Here is a 25,005-nt window from a genome sequence, read left to right as displayed (position 1 = left end):
AATCATTCTGAAGTCTCGACCCAAAACGTCACCCATTCCTTCTCTCCAGAGATGCGGCCTGTCCCACTGAGTTACTCCAGCTTTTTTTGTCTATCTTCAGAATTTTTTACTGTGCCCTAGAGTTGATTTTTGTGAAGCCATTGTTCTTTAAACATAGAAACATAGAAACATAGAAATTAGGTGCAGGAGTAGGCCATTCGGCCCTTCGAGCCTGCACCGTCATTCAATATGATCATCGCTGATCATTCAACTCAGTATCCTGTACCTGCCTTCTCTCTATACCCCCTGATCCCTTTCGCCACAAGGGCCACATCTAACTCCCTCTTAAATATAGCCAATGAACTGGCCTCAACTACAGTCTGTGGCAGGGAATTCCAGAGATTCACCACTCTCTGAGTGAAAAATGTTTTCCTCATCTCGGTCCTAAAGGAATTCCCCCTTATCCTTAAACTGTGACCCCTTGTTCTGGACTTCCCCAACATCGGGAACAATCTTCCTGCATCTAGCCTGTCCTACCCCTTAAGAATTTTGTAAGTTTCTATAAGATCCCCCCTCAATCTTCTAAATTCTAGCGAGTACAAGTCGAGTCTATCCAGTCTTTCTTCATATGAATGTCCTGACATCCCAGGAATCAGTCTGGTGAACCTTCTCTGTACCCCCTCTATGGCAAGAATGTCTTTCCTCAGATTTGGAGACCAAAACTGTACGCAATACTCCAGGAGTGGTCTCAACAAAACCATGTACAACTGCAGTAGAACCTCCCTGCTCCTATACTCAAATCCTTTTGCTATGAATGCTAAAATACCATTCGCTTTCTTCACTGCCTGCTGCACCTGCATGCCTACTTTCAATGACTGGTGTATCATGACACCCAGGTCTCGTTGCATCTCCCCTTTTCCTAATTGGCCACCATTCAGATAATAGTCTACTCTCCTGTTTTTGCCACCAAAGTGGATAACCTCACATTTATCCACATTATACTGCATCTGCCATGCATTTGCCCACTCACCCAGACTATCCAAGTCACCTTGCAGCCTCCTAGCATCCTCCTCACAACTAACACTGCCCCCCAGCTTTGTGTCATCCGCAAACTTGGAGATGTTGCATTCAATTCCCTCATCCAAATCATTAATATATATTGTAAATAGCTGGGGTCCCACCACTGAGCCTTGCGGTACCCCACTAGTCACTGCCTGCCATTCTGAAAAGGACCCGTTTACTCCTACTCTTTGCTTCCTGTCTGTCAGCCAGTTCTCTATCCACATCAATACTGAACCCCCAATACCGTGTGCTTTAAGTTTGTATACTAATTTCTTATGTGGGACCTTGTCGAAAGTCTTCTGAAAGTCCAGTTATAACACATCCACTGGTTCTCCCTTATCCACTCTACTAGTTACATCCTCGAAAAATTCTATAAGATTCGTCAGATATTGTTAAAGCAAAAGATTAATGAATGGTGTGAGAATGAATAACCTGATCTAAATACCATTGGCCAAATCTCTTTTCTTCAATTCAGATTTTATGTTCCTTAAAAGATTGCACGTTAGTTTTGATTGGAATACCCACAATAATTAGTTTTAAATCATAAATACGGGCAATTTGAAGTTTCACCTTAGCAGGCCATGTGCGTTATGCAAAACCTGAAATACCATTGTGGCACAGCAAGAACTGATCATATAACAATACATGTGTGAGTCATTTGTGGGAAATAATTTCTTGTTCAAGAAAGATTTTCAAATTAGCTTCTGAAGAGTTCTGTCAGACAGAAATCTACATTTTCTATGATTTGTCAATCCTGAACTTAAAGGAAGCCTGGTTCAGATATAGAACCACAGCACAGATGTAACAATATATTAACTCATGTTCACCTTCAGTGAACATGAGTTAGATCTACAAGTTTAGTTCAGATATTTGTATCCCCAAGGTGTGCAATACTTTAGTAAGGTTATTTCTGTTCACCTTAAATCCAGGAAATTCAGGCAAATGGGAAGATCCCGGCCTAAGTACTCCACAAAAATCTGCTGCAGAACCACTGGAGTTTAATCAATTAAAATCATGCAACTTATCAACGCAAAGAGAAGGTAAGCCCTCCTGCCAGGATTGTCTTTTCCATGAGGATGTTGCCAGGAATAGAGGGTGTGAGCTATAGGGGGAGGTTGAGTAGGCTGGGTCTCTATTCATTGGAGTGCAGGAGGATGAGGGGTGATCTTATAGAAGTGTACAAAATCATGAGAGGAATAGATTGGGTAGAGGCCCAGAGTCTCTTGAACAGAGTAGGGGAATCAAGGACCAGAGGACATAGGTTCAAGGAGAAAGTAAAAGATTTAATAGGAGATAGACACAGAAAGCTGGAGTAACTCAGCGGGACTGGCAGCATATCTGAAGAGAAGGAATGGGCGACGTTTTGGGTTGATACCCCTTTTCAAATTTAATAGGAACCCGAAGCGCAACATTTTCACACAAAGGGTGGTGGGTGTATGGAATAAGCTGCCAGAGGAGGTAGTTGAGGCAGGAACTATCCCATTGTTTAAGAAACAGTTATACAGGTACGTTAGATAGGACAGATTTGGAGTGATAAGGACCAAGTGGAGGCAAGAGGGACTAGTGTAGCTGGGACATTGTTCTCCGGTGTGGGCCTGTTTCCACACTGTATCACTCAATGACTATGTGACCAAGTTCTCTTCTCTGCACTCTCTCCAGCTTAACAACATCTTTCCTATAGCTGGGTGACCAAATCTGAACACAATACACCAAATGTGGCCTCACCACCATGTTTTGCAACTGTATCGTAATATCCCAACTTCAATACTCAATATCCTGATTGAAGGCCAATGTACCAAAAGCCTCCTTGACCACTCTTATCTACCACTTTCAAAACTTTATGTACCTGTATTTCCAGATCCCTCTGCTCTACACCAATCCTCACTCAGGGCCTTGCCATTTACTATGAAGGTCCTGCCCTGGTTTGACTTCCCAACATGCAGCTCTTCACATTTAGCTGCTTTAAACTCCATTAACCATTCCTCAGCCCAACTGATCAAGATCATTTTGCAATATCCCAGTCCCCTGAGATTAATCTACCATGTGGAACCTTGTCAAAGGCCTTGCTGAAGTCCATATAAACAATGTCTACTCCCTCTAGGGATATTAGTTCCCCACAAGTTGAGGTGCAACCTGTCTCTCTTGTCCTGGTCACCTGTACCCCAGAAGAGATCCCAATGTTCCAAAAACCTGAACATCTGCCCCCTGCACCAATTCCTCAGCCACACATTCATCCGACCTGCCCTTCTATTTCTGCCATTATTAGCACATGATAATAATCCAGAGATTTCTACTCTCGAGATCTGCATTTTAAACTCTTTCCTAATTTCCTATATTCACCCCGTCAGAACCTCATCCCTTTTCCTACCTATACATTGGTATTGATGTGCACAACAACTTCTGGCTGCACACCCTCTCCTTGAGAATATTCTGCAGGCGTTCCTAGATATCTTGGACACAGGCATCTGGGAAGCATCACACCATCCAGGTCCAGTTTACTGTCACAGAATCAACTATCTGTGGCCCTAACTATTGTGTCCCCAATCACTATCGCTCTGCCTGCTTTTATCCTATCCCACTGTGCGTCAGAACCAGAAACTGTTTAGAGCAGCATGGTGGCGCAGCAGTAGCTTTGCTGCCAGACGGTAGCAATGTTACAAAATTTTGAGATTTAAAAAATCAAATCTGAAATCTATCCCATCAGATAAAGCACAAAAAGAAGTTTAATTTGACACCTAATTCACTTTCATATCTTCAGTATTTAAAAAGCTATGGCCATTTTCATACTCGGAAATTAGCATCTTGTTCCCTATTGCTTTTCCATTGACTTAACACAAAAGCAGTGATCGAGGACAGTCAAAAGCCCATAACTTTCTTCAAAATTAAGAGAACTGAATGAAATTTTCAGTTATTATAGATTGAAGTATTCTGAAACAAATATGAAATAATCTTACTTGGATGACCTGAAATTAAAGCATATAATTAGTTAGTTACCTATTTGACTTGAATTGTAGCTAATTACAAAATTCAATTACTAGATCTAAAGAAAGATCTAGATCTAAAGAAAGATCTTAAGAAAAGGTTAACATTTTTAAATAGCCTAAGTGTCCAAATAACATTCACACAAAAATTCACAATATAGCATGATTTTTAAATCTCATTGTCATGAATTTATAGGCCAAATGGAAGGAATTTAGTGTTTAATTCCCGTAAATTAATGGCCATTTAAATGATCTTGCGAGTGAGATTTCTTGGAACGCGATCATTTGGAACGTTGGGGTTTGCGGTGAATTTAAACCCCATATCGGCAGGAAAAACACTGCTGGTTTGTATGGGGCCTTAATCACATTTTCACCAATGAAATTTTGATTAAAGTAATCCTAAGAAGCAAGTTTATATGTAAAAGGTTGGCCAGTTGGTCCGTGGAGTGCCAGTGGCTGGCCGCAGACTATTGCATACCATTGCATCTGCAAGCTGAGAGTGTGCTGCAGGTCATCTGGGTGCAGTTTGACCTCTCACTGGACTATAGGATGAGGCCCAGATATACTGCCTTCCTGGATCTGCAGCCTTAAATCAACCATGGCGTTCCATTCAGAGTTGTTACATACATTTCACCAAACTCACAAACCTTCAGTTAAGGTGTACGATTAAGGAATTGCTCATTTTCTTAATTTTTATTTAAGTAATTGTTTAACTTAATTTGTCATGTATTAATAATTCGCTTTCCTTTGTTGTTATGCATCTTGAAACATGAACTGCCGGAGCAGAGGTGTCAGTGCAGACTAGAGTTCTTATGGCCCATCATTCCTCAAGGAAGCATCACAGTGGAGATCCTGACCAGGCCTCAGGAACTGCACAGATCCAAGGTGTGGGGCAGGCTTCAGACTGACATAGTGGTACCACTAGGACACGGGCTGGGCATCAGCATGTTCTTGCCCACTGAGTCATAGTAAAAATTTGAAGCAACGTTTTTCACCCTTGCTCTGAAGAATGATCGCAACTTAAAATGTCATCTTCCCATTTGCCTCCCCAGAATGATTAATTCCTCCAGAAATTGTTGTCTTTTTGCTTAAAATTTCAGTATGTGCAGTTTCCCGTGCTCCCATTTAAATCCTTAATAGGTAGCTTGTCGTAGTCAAGATTATCTCCTGAAATATGTGCTGAACAGCTAAAATCACCACAACACATGCAAAAATGTTACTGATATTGTCCTGTGCTGAACATGACTCAGCCTGCTTCATTGAGTGGTACAGCTGGGATAGCAATTCTTGCTGAAGCTTACCCAACTACACCAACATTTGTATAAAAAACACCAAACATTTGACATGAACATGTGCCCAAACTTGACCTTCCAGCAGCTGGCACCCTTCTATCTTCACCACGATGTGAAAAAAGACAAATTTAATTTGTAAAAACACAGCAAGTTCATCTTATTTAGCAAGAAATACAAATTGATAATGTCTGTGTATGTCTACATTTTCCTCAGATATGCAACTTCCTCAAAACTCCTAGTCATACTTATGGGCCTGCCCCACTTACGCAATGTTTTCGGCGACTTGCCGGCACTCGTTATAGTCGCAGCAGTTCGCCGAAAATTTTCAACATGTTGAAAATCCAGCGGTGACCAGAACAAGGTAAGACTCTTTGGGTGACTACTCACGACCATACAGGCTTCATCCCACAACATGTCGCCAGGATGTCGCCTGTATGGTCGTGAGTAGTCTCCTAGTAGCCCAGAGTCGTAGCGTCTTTCTGGTCGCCGCTGAATTTTCCACATGGTGAACATTTTCGGCGACCTCCAACGACCTAGGACGGGTACCAGCTGTCGCCAAAAAAGTTGCGTCAGTGGGACAGGCCCATGAGGCTTTGTGTCCAGTTTATTATTGTGTTGAAACCAAACAACTCATAGTCAATAATATTAGATTGATCTCCTCTCTTGTGTCAATAATATTAGATTGATATCCTCTCTTGTGCCTATGTTATCTTTCTCTGTACTTCTTTAAAGGAGAGAACATTGAGTTATTACAACCCATCATTGAAAAGGAGCTCACAAGTGAGTGTAATTTTCAGCCCAAGATACGTGGAAGTATTGCAACAGACGAATTGCATTTTGGTGAAGGATTGCACAGAAAAGCATTTCGGACAAAAGTTATTTATGGCCTCGTACCTCTGTTCGATCCTGGACACAGCTGTGTCTTAAAAATTCACACTTCCATTTCATATGGGACCAAAACAAAGAGCGAGATCATACAACGGAACTATATATTGGCTGTACAGGTAAAATATAGACTGACTGAAAGAGGTACCTCCTTTATTACGCTATATAAATCATACAAGCTTTTAGCCTGCAATTTTTTTTTTAGCGATACAGCGCGGAAACAGGCCCTTTGGCCCATCGAGTCTGCACCAACCAGCGATCCTGGTACATTAACACAATCTTACACACACCAGGGACAATTTAGATTTATACCAAGCCATTAACTTACAACCCTGTGCATCTTTGGAGTGTGGGAGGAAATCAAAGATCTCGAAAAAAACCCACATGGTCATGAGGAGAACATACAAACTCTGTACAGACAAGCACCTGAAATCAGGATCAAACCCGGGTCTCTGGCGTTGTATGGCAGCAACTCTACCACTGACTCACTGTGCCGCCCCAGCATGGAGATCGTTGAAAATGATGAATAATAAATTCTAAATTTAGGACATTAATTTTTAGGATTCTGTTGTTAGTGGTGCGTGCTTTCACGTATACTTTCAGTTATTTAAAAAAATCACTCAATATTTGGCTCTGTGAAGAACAATTAAAGAGAAGTTCGGAACAGGAGTTTGTTTTTCCCTGTGACCTGTGTTGGGTTTCTCCGGGATCTCTGAGGGGAGCTGGCCAAGGTAGACTGGAAAGGGATACTAGCAGGAATGACGTTGGAACAGCAATGGCAGGAATTTCTGGGCATAATCAGGAAGACGCAGGATCATGTCATTCCAAAAAGGAATAAAGGCAGACACGGGTGAAATTATTATGGGCAACAAGGAAATGGCAGATGAGTTGAATAGGTACTTCGGATCTGTCTTCACTAAGGAAGACACAAATAATCTCCCATATGTACTGGAGGACAGGGGATCTAAGGGGGTAGAGAAACTGAAATAAATTTTCATTAGGCGAGAAATAGTATTGGGTAGGCTAATGGGACTGGAGGATGATAAATCCCCTGGACCTGATGGTCTGCATCCCAGGGTCCTCAGGGAGGTGGCTCTAGAAATAGTGGACGCATTGGTGATTATTTTCCAATGTTCAATAGATTCAGGATCAGTTCCTGGAGTCAATTGTTAAAGAGGTAATAATGGGGCATTTGGATAGCCGTAAAAGGATTAGTCCAAGTCAACATGGATTTATGAAAGGTAAATCATGCTTGCCTAATCTTCTGTAATTTTTTGAGGATGTGACAAGTAAAATGGATGAAGGGGAGCCAGTGGATGTAGTGTATCTAGACTTTCAGAAAGCCTTTGATAAGGTCCCGCACGGGAGACTGGTGACTAAAATTAGAGCACATGGTATTGGGGGTAGGGTTTTGACATGGATAGAAAATTGGTTGGCAGACAGGAAGCAAAGAGTAGGAGTGAATGGGTCCTTTTCAGAATGGCAGGCAGTGGCGAGTGGAGTGCTGCAAGGCTCGGTGTTGGGGCCACAACTGTTTACCATATATATTAATAATTTGGAAGAGGGAATTATGAGCAACACTAGCAAGTTTCCGGATGACACAAAGCTGGGTGGCAGTGTGAACTGTGAAGAGGATGTTAGGGGGTTGCAGGGTGACCTGGACAGGTTGAGTGAGTGGGCAGATGCATGGCAGATGCAGTACAATGTAGATAAATGTGAGGTTATCCACTTTGGCGGCAAAAACAAGGGAGCAGATTATTATCTCAATAGGGTTAGGTTAGGTAAGGGGGAGGTGCAGCGAGACCTGGGCATCCTTGTACACCGGTCACTGAAAGTTGGCTTACAGGTACAGTAGGCAGTGAATAAAGCTAATGGAATGTTGGCCTTCATAACAAGAGGATTTCCGTATAGGAGTAAAGAGGTTCATCTGCAGTTGTATAGGGCTCTGGTGAGACCACATCTGGAGTATTGTGTACAGTTTTGATCTCCTAATTTGAGGAAGGACATCCTTGTGATTGAGGCAGTGCAGCGTAGGTTCACGAGATTGATCCCTGGGATGGCTGGACTGTCATATGAGGAAAGATTGAAAAGACTAAGCTTGTATTCTGGAGTTTAGAAGGATGAGAGGGACTTATAGAAACATATAAAATGGCTGGACAACCTAGATGCAGGAAAAATGTTCCCAATGTTGGACGAGTCCAGAACCAGGGGCCACAGTCTTAGAATAAAGGGGAGGTAATTTAAGACTGAGGTGAGAAAAAACTTTTTCACCCAGAGAGTTGTGAATTTATGGAATTCCCTGCCACAGAGGGCAGTGGAGTCCAAGTCACTGGATGGATTTAAGAGAGAGTTAGATAGAGCTCTAGGGGGCTAGTGGAGTCAAGGGATATGGGGAGAAGGCAAGCACGGGTTATTGATAGGGCACGATCAGCCATGATCACAATGTATGGCGGTGCTGGCTCGAAGGGCCAAATGGCCTCCTCCTGTACCTATTTTCCATGGTTCTATGAGGCAGAGATTATATCCTATTTGAATGGTTGAGGCAGCATTAAAACATAGTAAGTTATTAATAGAAATAGTTGGTACTATTTCTCAGATGGAGAGTAAATGTTGATTATGGATGTTTTCTCAAATTACCTCTTTCTGTGTTGGAACTGCAATCTCTGTGTATATTTCCTTGTGGCAATGTTGCTTCACCTTCGACTGGTAAAATGCAATTGATTGTGAAGATTATCATAAAAGTATTATAAGCATCTGTTTCAAGTGAAGTAAAAAATAGTGTTGTTTTATTTTTAGGAATGCCATGTCCAGAACGCTGCTCGGCAATATGGCAACATGTTTTCAGCAGTGGGGACACTATTAGAAGGCTTCGGGGAAGCACCCGAGTGAGTAAATGTTTATTTTGCTTATTGCAAATTGCACAGCAGTTTTGCACCTTGGCTGCTCTGGCATCACATCCCAAATCCCCAATCTCTATCACCAAGGTCTAATACCATGTCGCCCATGTTCTCCTTCAAGTTATACACCATTCTTCATCGTCACTGGTTCTAAAACCTGGAACTCCCGACCCAACGGCACTGTCAGATTTCGTTGATACTGCCACAATTCAGAAAAAAACTGCCTCAAAGGCAGTTTCGGATGTGAAAAACAACGCTGGACTTGATAGCGCTGCACAGATCCCAGAAGAAAATGAACATATTAAGAAAATTGGAGTGATCATTAGAATGAAAATGGCCATTCCACAAACTACCAAGTCACGTTTGGATATAGTAAGTCAATTTGCCCTGGATCTAATGGGTTATAAACATTTGGACACATCTTGCATGTGATTCCTAAATGCATTGGTCTACAATGAAACCTCATAAGTCTTCCAGGAGGCATTTTAGAGGTTGTCGCTGCCAGGGATTGTTCTTAAACATCGGGTGATTAATTGTAATATTTAAAGATTTTTATTGTTAGTTTTGGACTTATCAAAGTGAAGTGGGTTAGTTCTAGAGAACAGATTAGATTCCTATTTCAGGGCTTCCGAGGAAGATTGTAGAGAATGTTCTTCGTGATTTTTTTACTCAACAGAGATTAAGAATTGCAGCGGGGTGACTAGCGTTGCAGCCCCTTCAGCCTGTCTGTCTTTTTTTATTTTTTGTCTAGTTAAATGTAGTTGTTCGTGTGTTTTAAAAATATATATTGTTTTTAACTGTGTACATGTGGGGGGGGGAGGGGGGGGGAAACTTTTAAAAATCTCTTCCCTGCACGGGGGACCCGACCTTTTTCTTGTCGGGTATCCGTTGTCGTTGGGGCCTAGTACCATGGAGCGGCCTCCAACCGGAACGACCTGGGGGCTCCAGTCGCGGAGCCTGCGGACTTACCATCGTAGGGCTGGCCGGCCTCGGAGCGTGGGGAGCGATGGTGGCTTGCTGCTGTGGCCCGACTTCGGAGCTCAGAGGCTCCAGCTGCAGACCGGTGGACTGTGATATCGGGAGCTCGCGGGTCCAGGTGTGAGACAGCTTATCGGAACTCCCGCAACGCAACTTCTCCCGCCTGTGTCGCGGGGTTGGAACGACCAGGAGCAGGGCCTTACATCGCCCAGCGCGGTTTTAATGGCCGCGGGACATTCCAGCGCCCGTCGGGGCCTCCAACTTTGTGACATTTAGACCTGGAGCGGGGCCGTACATCGCCCGGCGCAGCCTTAAATGGACGTGGGACTTAACATCGCCCGCCTGGGGCTTCAACATCAGGAGAGAAATGGTGCAGGAGAGAGAAAAGACTTTGCCTTCCATCACAGTGAGGAGGAGATTCACTGTGATGGATGTTTCTGTAAATTGAATTGTTTGTATGTGTTGTAGGAATTGTCTTTGTATGGCTGTGGAAACGGAGTTTCGTTTGAGCCTCACTGAGGTTCAAACGACATGGAATAAAAATATTGTATATTGTATTGGGACTGAATGTGAGACATTAATGCTGTGTGTCTCAGTTACACATTGCAGCCAATTCCTTTAAAAATCATGACTTTACAATTCATGTGCCTCACTTCTTCTAAATGAATTATTTGTTACGAAGCAGCAGAGGTAAAACAAACAATGCCAGGTATTACAAAATTCTTCTTCTTTTCTAGGATCATTCCCATATATCTCATACATCGCCCAGCAAACAACATCCCTTACGCAACCGTAGAAGAGGAATTAATAGGGGACTTTGTTAAGTATTCAGTGAAGGATGGCAGAGAGCTGAATGTTGGTAGAAAAGATTCTGAAGCTGGTCAGAAATGCTGTACATTCCAGCACTGGGTATATGAATGGACAGAAGAAAAACTCCTTGTTACTGACTTGCAAGGTAAATATATTATATATCCTTATAACTATAAAACTCTGATCTTATATGTGGATGTGTGTGCATTTATTTGTTCGTGTGCGATCACATCTTCTCGAAAAAACGACACTTTATCCCGTGAACTCAAAAATCGCCTTATCTGAAAAATTCATGCATTATTTCTTGAGTTATTAATCAAAATGTTTACAAATCCGATAAAACTTTGCAATAAAAAAAAGCCTGTTTTTCGCTGATGACGTCACAATGGATCTGCCTGCCTGTCGTCTTCTCGCGCTGCGAGTGACGTCACCCCCTCACCCCTCCTTCCTCCCCTCGTTATTCAAAAGTCAGCCCGTCGACTGAAGACCAAAGATCACAGCTGAAGACTACGGCGGACTTTGGTCGCCGTTCGCCCGCTCACGCATCGGCTCGGCTCGGGGCCCTATACCCAAGAAACTCACGAGAGTTTTGGTCGATGCACGCTTGCGCCTCGGCTCGGGTTTCCCGGCCCTCGCTCTCTCGCTCTCCCCCATCCCTTCCGCACCCCACTCCCTCTCCCCCCCCTCCCTCTCCGCCCCTCTCCCTCTCTCCGTGCCCCCCTCCCTCTCTCCGCGCCCCCCACTTCCCTGTCTCCGCCCCCCACCTCTCTCTCTCCGCCCCCCCTTTCTCTCTCCGCTCCATCCCCCTCCCTCTCAACCCCCCATCCCCCTCCCTCTCCGCCCCCCATCCCCCTCCTTCTCCGCCTCCATCCCCCTCCCTCTACCCCCCCCCCCCCCCTCTGCCCCTCTCTGCCCCCCTTGCCTCTCTAAGGAGTGGTGAGTATTGGGACCTATGGGTGAGTGGTGGAGTATTGCGTTCAGGAACCAGCCCTCCCCTCTGACGCTGCGCCCCTCCCCACACCTCAATATCTACCCCCCTCCCTCTTCCTCTCTACCCCCTCCCCCTCCCTCTCTACACCCTTACACTCTCCCTCTCTACCCCCTCCCCCCACCTAGCCGTGCCTGCGCAGTTGGGGGTTATGCGCAAGTGGATAGGGTGGGGGATGGGGTAAAAGGAGCGAATTATAATAATAATGTAATATCAAGGGGGGGGGGGAGTTAGTGTGTGTGTGGTGGTGGTTAGTGTGTGTGTGATGCCGAAGGGCACCACCCCACACCTCCTGCAACGGGTCCCACTTGGTCTAGTATATCTATCCATCTATCTATCTATCCATCTACCCATCTATCCCTTCCTATGGCGTAGCAACCAGAAAAGCATGCTGCAGAATAGTAAGATTAAATGAGAACTTACCAGTTTGAAGTTTGATCTTTATTTTATGAGGAGTTACGTCGAGGGATTATGTGAAGACCCCGCCAGCACGCATGCATGCCATTCTTCAAAGCAGTGGTGTGGAATCACAGTAATAGTAATTGAAATAAACATAGTAAGATAAGAAGAACTAGGATACCAGTTGACCTTTATAATAGAGGGTGGGCGTGGAGGGCACGTAATCCCTCGACGTAACTCCTCATAAAATAAAGATCAAACTTCAAACTGGTAAATTCTTGTTTAATCTTGCTATTTTACTTCGGAGTCACGTGAGTGACTACGTGAAGATTTTAAAGATCTGTGATTTCAAGCTGTGGAACAAATCCATGCTTCACTCACTGCTGAAGTCATCCAAGGGAGGATGTATGTTATCGTAATTAAACATTAATCAATTTTTTAAAAACAATAACGATTTATTTTTTAATCAAAGAAAATAATGCTCCCTTGGGCTAAATTATATTTGCAGAACTTAAAATTCTTTCTGCAAACACTGCAGGTTTGGCGATCGGCTTATTATAAAATATTTGGAAAGTTTTTTCCGTAGACCATCCTGCTGTTGCCAGAATATGGTCCATTGGTACCTCCATATTTCTGGCCGCCGATGTTGCTGCTGCCTTGGTGGAGTGAGATTAAAAAATGTCAGTATCCACCCCAGTAGCCACCAGAACCTGTCTGAGCCATCTTGAGATGGTCTGTACTGACACCAGACCATGAGGCTGTTTGAAGGTAACCCAAAATGCCATTTTGCTTCCTCTTAAGGCTTTAGTTGTCCTAAGATAAAGCAGTAGGTGTGTCATGACACACAAACGGGGGTCAGGTGGGTATGCCCGGAATTCCAAACTCAGTCCCGAAGTTCCCGGTCTACTCTGTTTGACCAGCTCCAAGATCCGGAAGGTTATCTTGTCAGTTGATGGTTTCATATTGTCCAATCTTAATTTGTATAGGGACTGAACCCTTTGAGCTGAGACCAAAGCCATCAGCATGACTGTTTTTAGTGTGAGCTGTTCCAGGGACAGGGACATTGCTGGTGACCAACCCCTTAGCAATGTCAGTACAACACTGACGTCCCAGATCTGGGTGTACCTTGGTCTGGGGGGATTGGTGTTGTAGATTCCCCTCATTAGTTTGGCAACTAGAGGGTGGGCTCCTATGGACTGCTGTCCCGGTGCCTGCCATAAATATGCTGACAGAGCACTCCTAGCACTGTTAATAGTGCTGTAACTCAGTCCTTCATCAAAGTGAAGGCTGGATAGGAACTCCAGGACGTTGGTAATTGTAGCTGATTTGTATGCTACCCCAGTCCTTGAGCAGTACGCTTCCCACTTCCGAATGCTGGAGAGGTACTGCTTCTTAGTTGATTCTCGGTAGGCCGCCGTCATCATGTCCATGGTCCTGTCCGATAATCCCAGACCCAACAAAGGTCTTTTCAAATTCTGCAAGCCAACAGATTTATCCTGTCATGGCACGGATGACTTTCGCCCGTAACAGGGTGGACCAAAAGATCTGGTCTTTTGGAAATGGTCATGAGTGGTTCAGAGACCATGTTGAGGACCACAGGGAACCATGGCTGTGTAGGCCAATCGGGTACTACCAAAATACCTGAAGCTGAGTCCATTTGTATTTTGCGTAGGACCCGACTGATGAGGCAGAAGGGGGGAAAGGCATAGAAAAACAATTTTCCCCAATTCAGCAAAAAGGCATCCATTGCTGCTGCCTCAGGGTCTGGTTCCCAAGCGACATATGTTGGTAACTGGTGATTCAGTCGGGATGCGAAGAGATCGATATCTGGTGTTCCATACCACATTGTAATATCAGCAAATACTTTGTGGTTCAACATCCATTCGGTGTTGTCATTAAATTTTCGTGACCTGGTGTCTGCCACTGAACTTACCTGATAGCCAAATATGTCTGTCGACACACCATTGCCATATTGTGTTGACCAAATTGTCACACGATATCGATTTTATTCCACCCATATGATTAATATAAGCCACCACAGTGGTATTATCAATTTGTAGTCGGACATGCAAATGGTGCATACCTGAACAGTAAGGTTTTAGCCCATAAAATGCACGCAACATTTCTAAGTAATTTATACCTAGTGTCTGTAGTAGTGATGATTCTTGTATGTTCCATCTACCACCAGTACTAGATATAGTGTTAGTTGCTCCCCAGCCCTGAGCACTGGCATCTGTTTGTAATGTGAATGATGGGTTACTGATAACGATGGGGCTGGAACTGTGCCAAATATTCTCCTTCCACCATTGTAACTCCGAAATTGCTTTGGCTGGTAATTGCATAGGTCGATCAAAATGACCTGTGTTGTTTTAGCGCTTGCACCTTTGCCCTTTGTAAATTTTGGTAATGCAAAGGTCCAAACTGAGTAGCTGGAAATGCTGCTACTAATTTCCCAATTATTTTGGCCACCTGTCGAATAGATGGTTGATTAGTTACAATCAATTTGTTGCAGGCTTCCACCAAATCTGCTGCTTTGTCCTTTGGCAATGTTACAGACATGTTGACAGAGAAAAATAGAAACATAAAAAATAGGTGCAGGAGTAGGCCATTCGGCCCTTCGAGCCTGCACCGCCATTCAATATGATCATGGCTGATCATCCAACTCAGTATCCTGTACCTGCCTTCTCTCCATACCCCCTGATCCCTTTAGCCACAAGGGCCACATCTAACTCCCTCTTAAATATAGCCAATGAACTGGCCTCAACTACCTTCTGTGGCAGAGACGTTAAGATTTTGCCTTCCACCACAGTGAGGAGGTGTTTGGTGAACTCACTGTCATGGATGTTAAATTTGTGTTGATTGTGTGTTTTTGTCATTTTTTATTATATGTATGACTGCAGGGAAATGAAATTTCATTCAGACCGAAAGGTCAGAATGACAATAAACAAATCTAATCTAATCTAATCTAAAGAGAGTTCCAGAGATTCACCACTCTCTGTTTGAAAAAAGTTTTTCTCATCTCGGTCCTAAAGAATTTCCCCTCTATCCTTAAGCTGTGACCCCTTGTCCTGGACTTCCCCAACATCGGGAAGAATCTTCCTGCATCTAGCCTGGCCAACCCCTTAAGAATTTTGTAAGTTTCTATAAGATCCTTCCTCAATCTCCTAAATTCTAGCGAGTACAAGCCAAGTCTATCCAGTCTTTCTTCATATGAAAGTCTTGACATCCCAGGAATCAGTCTGGTTAATTGTGAATCCCAGACAGTCCATAGGTGTGGATGGTGTCAACTTAGATTTATCTGGATGTATGATAAACCCCAGTGTTTCAAACAGATGTTTGGTAGCTAAAACTGCTGATTTAGCTAATTCCAGGGTTTTCCCCACAATCAAAATATGATCAAGATATGCCATAACAATATGTTTTTGTTTCCTTAGTATTGTCAAGGCTGGTTTCAATATCTTGGTAAATAGTCTTGGGGCTGATGTTAAATCATTAGGCAACACTTTATACTGCCATAGTTGCCCCATCCAGTTAAATTTTAGGTATCTATGATGACCCTTGTGAATGGGTACTGAATAGTATGCATCTTTTAAATCAATGCATGACATGAAGTATCCTTCGGAAACTAATTGTTTGGCAGTAACAAATGTTTCCATTTTGAAATGTATATACTTAATAAAAGTATTCAGTCTAGTATTCAGTGGAACCAGTCTGGTGTTGAACGTATTCCTCAGGTTGACCTGGAGTGGGTGAGCTGTATTGTCCAAGATGCTCCACAGTTTGAGGAGCATCCTCCCCTCCAAGACCACCTCCCATGAATCCAACTCTACCCCCAGGATGGAGCCAGCCTTCTTGATGAGTTTATTGTTCCTATTGACGTCCGCAGCCTTTGCCCTGCTGCTCCCGCACACGGCAGTGAAGAAGGTGGCACTGGCTACCACCAATTGGTAGAACAGCATCTCACTGCAGATGTTAAAGAAGCAGAGCCTTCTCAAAAAGTACAGCTGGCTCTGTCCCTTTATGTACAGGGACTCAGCGTTTCTGGACCAGTTCAGTTCACTGTCCAGGTACACACCCAGGTATTTGTACTCCCCGGTAAACTGAACATCCATACCGTTGATGGAGACAGGGGTGTTCCTCTCCTCCTACAGTTTACCACCAACTCCGTATGCCCCTGTCCCACTTAGGAAACCTCTGGAGACTTTGCGCCCCACCCAAGGTTCCCATGCGGTTCCCGGAGGTTTTTGTCAGTCTCCCTACCTGCTTCCACTATCTGCAACCTCCGGCAACCACCTGCAACCTCCGGGAACTGCACGGAAACCTTGGGTGGGGCGCAAAGTCTCCAGAGGATTCTGTTCAGGTTTCCTAAGTGGGACAGGGGCATTAGTCTTGTCGGTGTTGACCTGCAGGTGATTCAGCCCACATCACTCAACAAAGTCGTTGACTACTAACCTCTGGCTCATTAAAGATAATATCCAATGTGCCTTCCCAACCACCTCAAACACATATCCTGCTACTTTAAGGGATCATTGGACCTATATACTAAGGTCCCCCTGGTCCTTGGCACTTTGCAGTGTCCCAACATCCATTATACATTCCTAGTCTTATTGTTCCTCCTTAATGTTACACCTCACACTTTTTCAGCATTCAATTTTATTTGCTATTTTACCACCTATCTTACCAACAGGTCAATATTATTCAGTAGCCGAAGACCACCCTTCTCATGATCACAACACCACCAATCTCCTGGTAATCATACCTCCTACATTCACATCCAGTTTGTCCATGTATAGACCAAACAGTGATTGCACCGGCACTGATCTCTGCTCTACATTCTTCAGCTCTTAATTATTATTATTATTATTATTATTATTATTATTATTATTATTATTATTATTATTAAACTTTATTTCAGCCTCAAGGTTCAGACAGGAGACGACATTACATAAAATACATTGCATATAAAAACATCATAAAATACATATAAGAGCTTCGAAAATTACTTATAAGCAACATAAATTATATCCAAAAACACAATACATGATTATAAAATCCAGAATAAAAAAAAGATCAGTCCTAAACGAGACAACTATACCAATGTCTCCACAACTGGGATTGGTAGCATGTGGTGTTAAACATATGTCATTATTAGCCATAGGCTTACAATCACATAAACAACCTTCAATCATTTTCCTCTACCTCTTTTCACCAAGTTAATTTTGAGTCAAATTTGCCAAATTACCATGGATCTCATGGGGAAACATTCATGTCTCCCATGTGAATCCCACCTGTAGGAATTTGAACCTGACCTTTCAATCTGTGTATGTGGCATACTGCAAAGGATACTGCAACAAAAGTAGATCCATATTTCATATACAGTTATGCGCTGGAAATTAACATGCTAAACTAAAGTAGAAACCTCATCAAAAAATAGTGATGACTAGTTGACTAAAACAGTTCTCGTCATCACATTTTAGGACAGATATGATTGCACAAGGGAAGATACAGTGCAGAAAATCTAATCAGTTTGGAAAGAACTTGAATGAGAACAGAGCTGCCATAACCATCAAGGGTTATAAATGGGACTGAGCTACAGACTTCTTTCTTCCGCCAGTATAAATATATTGGTCAAATAGTTCCTTATATACTACACGTTTCATTAGTACAATTCTTCTCCAATGTGTTATTGGGGTTTTTATGCTTGACACAATTTGTTAAAGAATTTTGTTCTTTCCAATTGTTTTCCTGTAGGTGTAGGAATGAAATTAACTGATATTGGAATAGCAACTTGCAGCAAAGGGTAAGTGAAGAAAAGAGTGTTCTGTTTTATTACAGCAACTCTTTCTGTACCATGATTGGTGATGCAAATTGGTGATGCAAAATCACCACCTCTGTTGCTAGGCAATGGTGTTAAATATCTAATCATTTTACTCTTATATGATTTGGGGTAAAGATTTTAATCTGATTTAGAAAAACCACCGGTGACCATTTTATATCTCCCAGATGTGTTAAGTTATAAATGAACCAATTTTAATAATAATTATCAATAGACAATACGTGCAGGAGTAGGCCATTCGGCCCTTCGAGCCAGCACCGCCATTCAATGTGTTCATCCCAAATCAGTATCCCATTCCTGCCTTCTCCCCATATCCCCTGACTCCACTATCTTTAAGAGCCCTATCTAGCTCTCTCTTGAAAGTATCCAGAGAACCGGCTTCCACCACCTTCTGAGGCAGAGAATTCCACATACACAACTCTCTGTGTGAAAAGGTGTTTTCTCATCTCCGTTCTAAATGGCGTAACCCTTAGTCTTAAACTATGGCCCCTGGTTCTGGACTCCTCCAACATCGGGAACATGTTTCCTGCCTCTAGCACGTCCAAACCCTTAATAATCTTATATGTTTCAATAAGATGCCCTCTCATCCTTCTAAACGCCAGAGTATACAAGCCCAGCCGCTCCATTCTCTCTGCATATGACAGTCTCGCCATCCCGGGAATTAACCTTGTAAAAACCTACGCTGCACTCCCTCAATAGCAAAAATGTCCTTCCTCAAATTAGGGGACCAAAACTGCACACAATACTTCAGGTGTGGTCTCACAAGGCCCCTATACAACTGCAGAAGGACCTCTTTGCTCCTATACTCAACTCCTCTTGTTATGAAGGCCAACATGCCATTCGCTTTCTTCACTGCCTGCTGTACCTGCATTCTTACTTTTATTGACTGATGAACAAGGATCCCCAGATCCCGTTGTATTTCCCCCTTTCCCAACTTGACACTCTTTAGATAATCCTGTTTTTGCTACCAAAGTGGATAACCTCACATTTATCCACTCAGTGGGTCAGGTAGCATCCCTGGAGAACTTGGATAGGTGACGTTTTAGATTGGGACTCTCCTTCAGACTGCTTGGAGGGAGGGTGAAGAGGCTATCAATGGCATTGTCATTGGTGAATCTTATCTCACCAGCAACCAGGTTCACTCCTAAAACACATCATGGGGACACCCAAACTAGAGACATCATCATGCTGGATAAAATAGCCACAAGATTGACAGAGTAAGTTACCTTGTGGAATATGTTAAAGCCAACACAGCATTTCAGTTTTTTTTTAGCCGCATTTATTTCTCAAATTAAAATGAAAAAGAGGGAGCTTTACTCACATTTATGTAGAAGTTGTGAGAACTCTTGAATTCTGCTGTTTTTAGAGAGGAGCAAACTTGAACATGCCACTCTCCCAGATGTCATGTCAACTGTCAAAGGTTATCCAGAGCTGAAGATCAGAAACGTGATCTTTTTCCCATTTTTTGTGGAGCCCTGGAATTAATGAAATATGCCAAAATGTAACTGAAAACTATTTTCCAGTCAGAAGTGCAACAGCACAGTTTGCTGGCAGCTACATGCTATCACATGAACAATACCTTAAGCAACACATCTCTGAAGCTGCTTTAGAAAGACAAAGCCTAATTCTGACCCAATCCGATGAATTTGAGACCTTCCACATCTGCATATTCCAACGCCACAAGACTTTATTTACCAATTGGGGCAGTAATGAAATTGCACAAATTTACAACTTTATTTTCCAAAGTAAAATAGCACGTCTGTCATGACAAATTATAATTTTGAAACAAAACACAGTAGGCACCTTCATGTCAGATGGAAGTTGAGTGAATAAAAATCAAGCCAAAAGTAGATCAGTGGTATCTGTGGAGTATTGGATATCATTGACATGGCCAGTCAGTTATGTATCTAATGTCCTGTGTATTTTCTTTCAGGTACAAAGGATTTAAAGGAAATTGTTCCATTTCCTTTATTGATCAGTTCCGAGCTCTTCATCAGTGTAATACCTACTGTAAATTGATGGGTCTGAAATCTCTGAAGGAATCACAACTCAAGCCCAAGAGGAATCCGCCAATGAAGGCACCACTGTCAAAACCTGCCCCGTGCGCAACAAAGAAAATGCTGGTGATCCCACGAAGCACAATAAGGAACTTCTCATCTCAGTCAAAGAGCATATCAGGAGACAGAACTATTCCAAAACATTTACAGCCCTGGAAACATTGATGCCTGCTGTCTTATGAGCCATATATCTTATAATAGCTGTTACGTTGTATTTCATTGTCACCAATGAAGCATTTTGTCAAATTTATCAACAATTAATTAAATAAATGCAAGGGTGACATTATTTACCTTATCATCCAGTAAGGAACTGTATGTGAAGGAAGCAAAGTAATTAAATACCATGCTAGCTATACCTAGCTCCATACTCCATTCAGGTGTGCCACGATGTGAGCATGAGATCAGTGAATGTACATCCGTCCAGTGTTAAATATTATCACATCACCGGTAGATGAACTTCAAGATGCCGCAATCTCGATCTGGTAGAAGGTGAAGTTTCCTTTCAAGCACCCCCAATATCTATCACTTTCACTGCTATCGGTCTTGTATAGTTTTATTGATTCTATTATTTTAGTACATCTCTGCTCCTGCAATCTTGTTTTGTTCTGTATTATATACTTCCTCCGCATCCAGCAATTTCCCGCAATGTTGAGAATTTAAATTTATTTTTGCTTGCTCAAAATGCTGGAATTCCTCTCTTCCCTCAAATTGTCCTTCTTCCTCTTTATTTTAAAACCACAATATAGGTTCTGTATATAATCATTTCATCCTCCCTTTTATTTTTAAATTGCAACCTTAATCTCTTGAGATATGGAACATAACTTTTCTTAGTTTTAAACAGCGGCAAAGCCAACGCTATCTATGACCTAACTTGAAAGAGTTCAACCCAGTCTGTTAGAGACTGATAGTCAAAAACCCTACAGATATTGAAAATCCAAAATATAAATAAAAATCTGACAAAGCATCGTGATTGCAAAACATTTACTCTGTTTCTCTTTCCATAATTTGCCTGATCTGTTGAGTGTTTCTAGCATTTTCTATTTTTTGTTGTGGTTCTAAAATTCTCAGTCTATTTATGAATTTTTCAATAACAGTACATAAAAAAAGAAAAAAAGTGTTATAAAATCCAAACCACCTGCTATGTTTTTGTGGTGCATGGTTATCCCGTTCTTTTCAAATAATTGAGTTTATTTTTTGTTTATTCGTGATTGTGATATTGCCTAGTGAACTGGTGTCACTTTCAGATTAAAATTAATCACTTACAGCTCTCTTTCATACACATATACCATTTGACCGAGGCCCTACATAATTTTAACATTCTGTTACCATGTTGATTTTTAAAATAATGCATCACAAAAGCTACTTCCTGACCCCCTCTGCAATATTGGTTACTTCTTCCCACTCTTTTTTTTGCCATTAACACCCTAATACATTCCATCCGAATCCAACACTTAAGAATTTTCCCTGTTGATCACTCATTTTCTACTTTATCTGAAGGCCAACACATTCAGAATTTCACTTGAATTCAAGACCAGCAGAAAAGCCATTACAGGGAAATGCCTGGTTCAAATTTAAACTTTTTATTCTTGGACAGCAGTACAGGAAAGGTTTAATTTGAAAGATCATCGATGGAGTCAGACAGCATGGAAATAGACTGTTTGGCTCACCGTGACCCCACTGATCATTAATCTATTTGCCTTATAACTAGTTTTAACACGAATTCAGTGTGCTGCATTATGATAAGGATCATAGGAAAATATTGTTTAAAAAAATTGTCAATTATCTCGTTTATGTGTGAAATATTCAATTTTCAAAGTTCCCACCTTTATTTTGAAATGCCTGCATGTCCTCACCTGTCTTTTTCTCTGTTTTATCCTCCATCCCCACACCCATAGATCTCCAGTTCTGGTCACGAGCATCCCTACTTCTAATCACTGCACCATCATCGGACATGCATTCATCTTACAATCCCCTACCCTCTGAAATCCAATCTCTGTGGCTCTCTTCTATTTTCCCTTTAAATTCTTCAACCAAGCTTGTAGTTGCCTGCACAAGAATCCATTATTGTATTTTAGTACTAATGTTTATTTGATAATAGATAGAAGTGCATGGAACATTTTTATTTGATAAAGGTGCTGGATAGATACAAGACATTGTTATTGATGGTGAAATATATATTATATTCAGTATTGAACAATGAACATAATAAGTTGAGAAAGTAAATTATATCCGTCAATACCATTTCTGGGTTGTTCTCAGAATTGTAGTCAATAGAACAATGTAATAAACAATATGTTAATCAGTGTTCAGTTTGCCTGCTGCATCAATATTTCATCATAAACCTCTAACATAACCTGGTGCGACACTACTTCAGAAAGAAGGTCCTTGTAACCCCACAGATTATGGTCACCAGGCCATCATTTCACAGACCATCTCAGGCTACTTTTCAGAAAGTACCTTTTTCTTAACCCTCACTAACAAAACCAAATCAACTAATTTTATTACAAGACATTATAATATTCAACACCCTCTCATGATATAGCAGTCTGGTTATCTTTTATTAGGCCTAATTTTTCGTATGTGCCTTTCTACTCCTGGAAGCAAACTAATAAGAACCCTGATGGAATGAAATCAATGGCCAAACAATGTTTCATGACAAATTTCACCCATTCCCAGTCCCAATTTTTAACATTGAAATATAAATTTGAGTGGTCCTGGTGGGTGTAAGAAATTGAAACTTGAGGAGGCCAAATGGCCCTTTCAGTCGGCTTTGCCATCAAAAAAATATTGTTTGTTGACCACTTGCTCACCTGCTCTTCATATTTTCTGGTGTTTAATCTAACACTCAGAAATTAAATAGAATGAGTGATCTTCTACAAACTTTTGGGAAAATAAATTCTAAAGATCCAAAGAATTTCTTCTCACTAAATTTAAAATTTTTTAACTGACTGGTTAGCACGCGACAAACGTTTTTCACTGTACCTCAGTACACGTGACAATAAACCAAACACAAATTCTAACCTTGGTACACGTGGCAATAAACTAAACTAAACTAACTAAATTCCCCTGAGACTCTGCCTTTTATTTCAAGATTTCCCAATGAGATGGAACAGTCTCTTCGCATCTACACTGCCAAACTTTCTCTAAATCTTGCGTATCTCAATTAAGCCATCTCTCATTCTTCTGAATGCCAGTGAGTATCAGCAATCTTAACTAATCTCCCCCCTTCCTGAAATCAAAATTTAATTAATCAATACTGCACTACCATCAAACCAACAAGATCTGCCTTTTGGCATGAAGACCGAAACTGCATACTGCACTGCAAATGAGATTTACTTGAAGCTTTAAAAAAAATTGCACAGGACATCCTTACTTTTGTACTCCATCTCTTTTTAATAACATTCAACTTATAATTCGTTTTTGTTCCTAATTGCTTAATATATCTTCCATGTTTACTTTCAATGAATGTAGTGTATTTTGTTAGGCCAACTGAATGGATACCATGAGTAGAAAGAAGATAGACACAGTGCTAAACTCAGTGGCAATAAATGGCAATAAAAAATCTGGACAGAAGGAATGGGTGGCGTTTTAAGTGTCGAGACCCTTCTTCAGACTGATGTCAAAGGAGAGTGAGGTACATAGATAAGGAAGTGTAAGGTTTGAAAATAGGACAAAGGGAATGAGGAGGTGTCTCAACCCAAAACATCACACATTCTTTCTCTCCAGAGATGCTGCCTGTCCCGCTGAGTTACTCCAACATTTTGTGTCTATCGTCGGTTTAAACCAGCATCTGCAGTTCCTTTCTACACACCGATTAGAATGAGTTCTCTGCCCCTAAATTGGTAACTCAAAAGTGCCTCCCAAATGACATTTACTTACAGGGCTAACAACTTTACTTGTGACTCAAGTTCAGCTCTTTGTGTAGCAGATGAATTCATTCAGATGTCAATCAATACATCTATCTTCATTGTAGTTTTGTGCCCATAATAACCACATTGCATATTTTCCAAACATTTCAATTGGTTGAGGCTATTATTGTATTGTTTACATGTACTAGATGGGTTTCATTGTCTTGTTAATATTGTTAATATTGTATTGTAAGAATGTACGTTTTCACCATGTTGATGGAATATAGAATAGTATGTATGAACCAATGTATGAACAGCACATGTCACAAGAAAATTCATTGACTTAAAAGGCAACAGTAACAGCATTCTGAATACCAATTTGGGTTTATAAGAATTGGATATTTTATGTGATTGAAAAGTCTAGGACTGGTGTGAAAACCACAGTTAAGCCTTCCAGGGATGAGGTTAGCATCCCTGGAAGCATTTTTACATGGTGCAGATTTAGAAATCTCAGATATTTTTCCTAACTCAATTGTTAAGTTAAAATCGGGGAGGGATGGACTTAGCTTAAAAGTTTAGTTTAGTTTAGTTTAGTTTAGTTTAGTTTAGTTTAGTTTAGTAATGTCATGTGCACCAAGTGAAAACGTTTGTGTGCTATTCGGTCAAAGAAGACTATACATGAATACAATCAAATACGGTGCACAAATAAAGGATAATTGGTGCAAAGATATTGTATTAACCCCAAAGGCATTTAGAAATATTGGACAGATGTATTGGAGCTAATTCATACAGTAGATCTGAAGTAATTCCACTGCATGGCCTAAGGGCTTGAAACTTAGAAACATAGAAAATAGGTGCAGGAGTAGGCCATTCGGCCCTTCGAGCCTGCACCGCCATCCAATATGATAATGGTTGATCATTCAACTCAGTATCCTGTACCTGCCTTCTCTCCATACCTCCTGATCCCTTTAGCCACAAGGGCCACATCTAACT

The 25,005-nt window shown here is 41.7% G+C and overlaps 1 protein-coding gene across 1 annotated transcript; it reads left to right on the top strand.

The window, feature by feature from the left end:
• The first annotated feature begins 4,900 nt into the window (after positions 1-4,900).
• alpk2 (alpha-kinase 2) lies at positions 4,901-24,204 on the top strand. The gene is made up of 5 exons (XM_055665826.1): positions 4,901-6,318; positions 8,996-9,084; positions 10,812-11,029; positions 18,023-18,071; positions 20,041-24,204. Exons 2-5 carry the CDS (start codon positions 9,035-9,037, stop codon positions 20,327-20,329), a joined length of 606 nt encoding a protein of 201 aa, XP_055521801.1. The 5' UTR covers positions 4,901-6,318; positions 8,996-9,034; the 3' UTR covers positions 20,330-24,204.
• The last annotated feature ends 801 nt before the right edge of the window (positions 24,205-25,005 follow it).

This window comes from Leucoraja erinacea, chromosome 1 (genome assembly GCF_028641065.1).
Source record: "Leucoraja erinacea ecotype New England chromosome 1, Leri_hhj_1, whole genome shotgun sequence".
Taxonomy (NCBI): domain Eukaryota; kingdom Metazoa; phylum Chordata; class Chondrichthyes; order Rajiformes; family Rajidae; genus Leucoraja; species Leucoraja erinaceus.
The sequence above is the reverse complement of the archived record's forward strand: the minus strand, read 5'-3'. Positions and strand labels throughout refer to the sequence as shown.

Coding starts and splice junctions, on each gene's coding strand:
- alpk2 (XM_055665826.1), top strand. CDS start 9,035: ATGTTTTCAGCAGTGGGGACACTATTAGAAGGCTTCGGGGAAGCACCC. Junction 11,030..18,022: donor CCTTGTTACTGACTTGCAAG/GTAAATATATTA, acceptor GTTTTCCTGTAG/GTGTAGGAATGAAATTAACT. Junction 18,072..20,040: donor ATAGCAACTTGCAGCAAAGG/GTAAGTGAAGAA, acceptor ATTTTCTTTCAG/GTACAAAGGATTTAAAGGAA.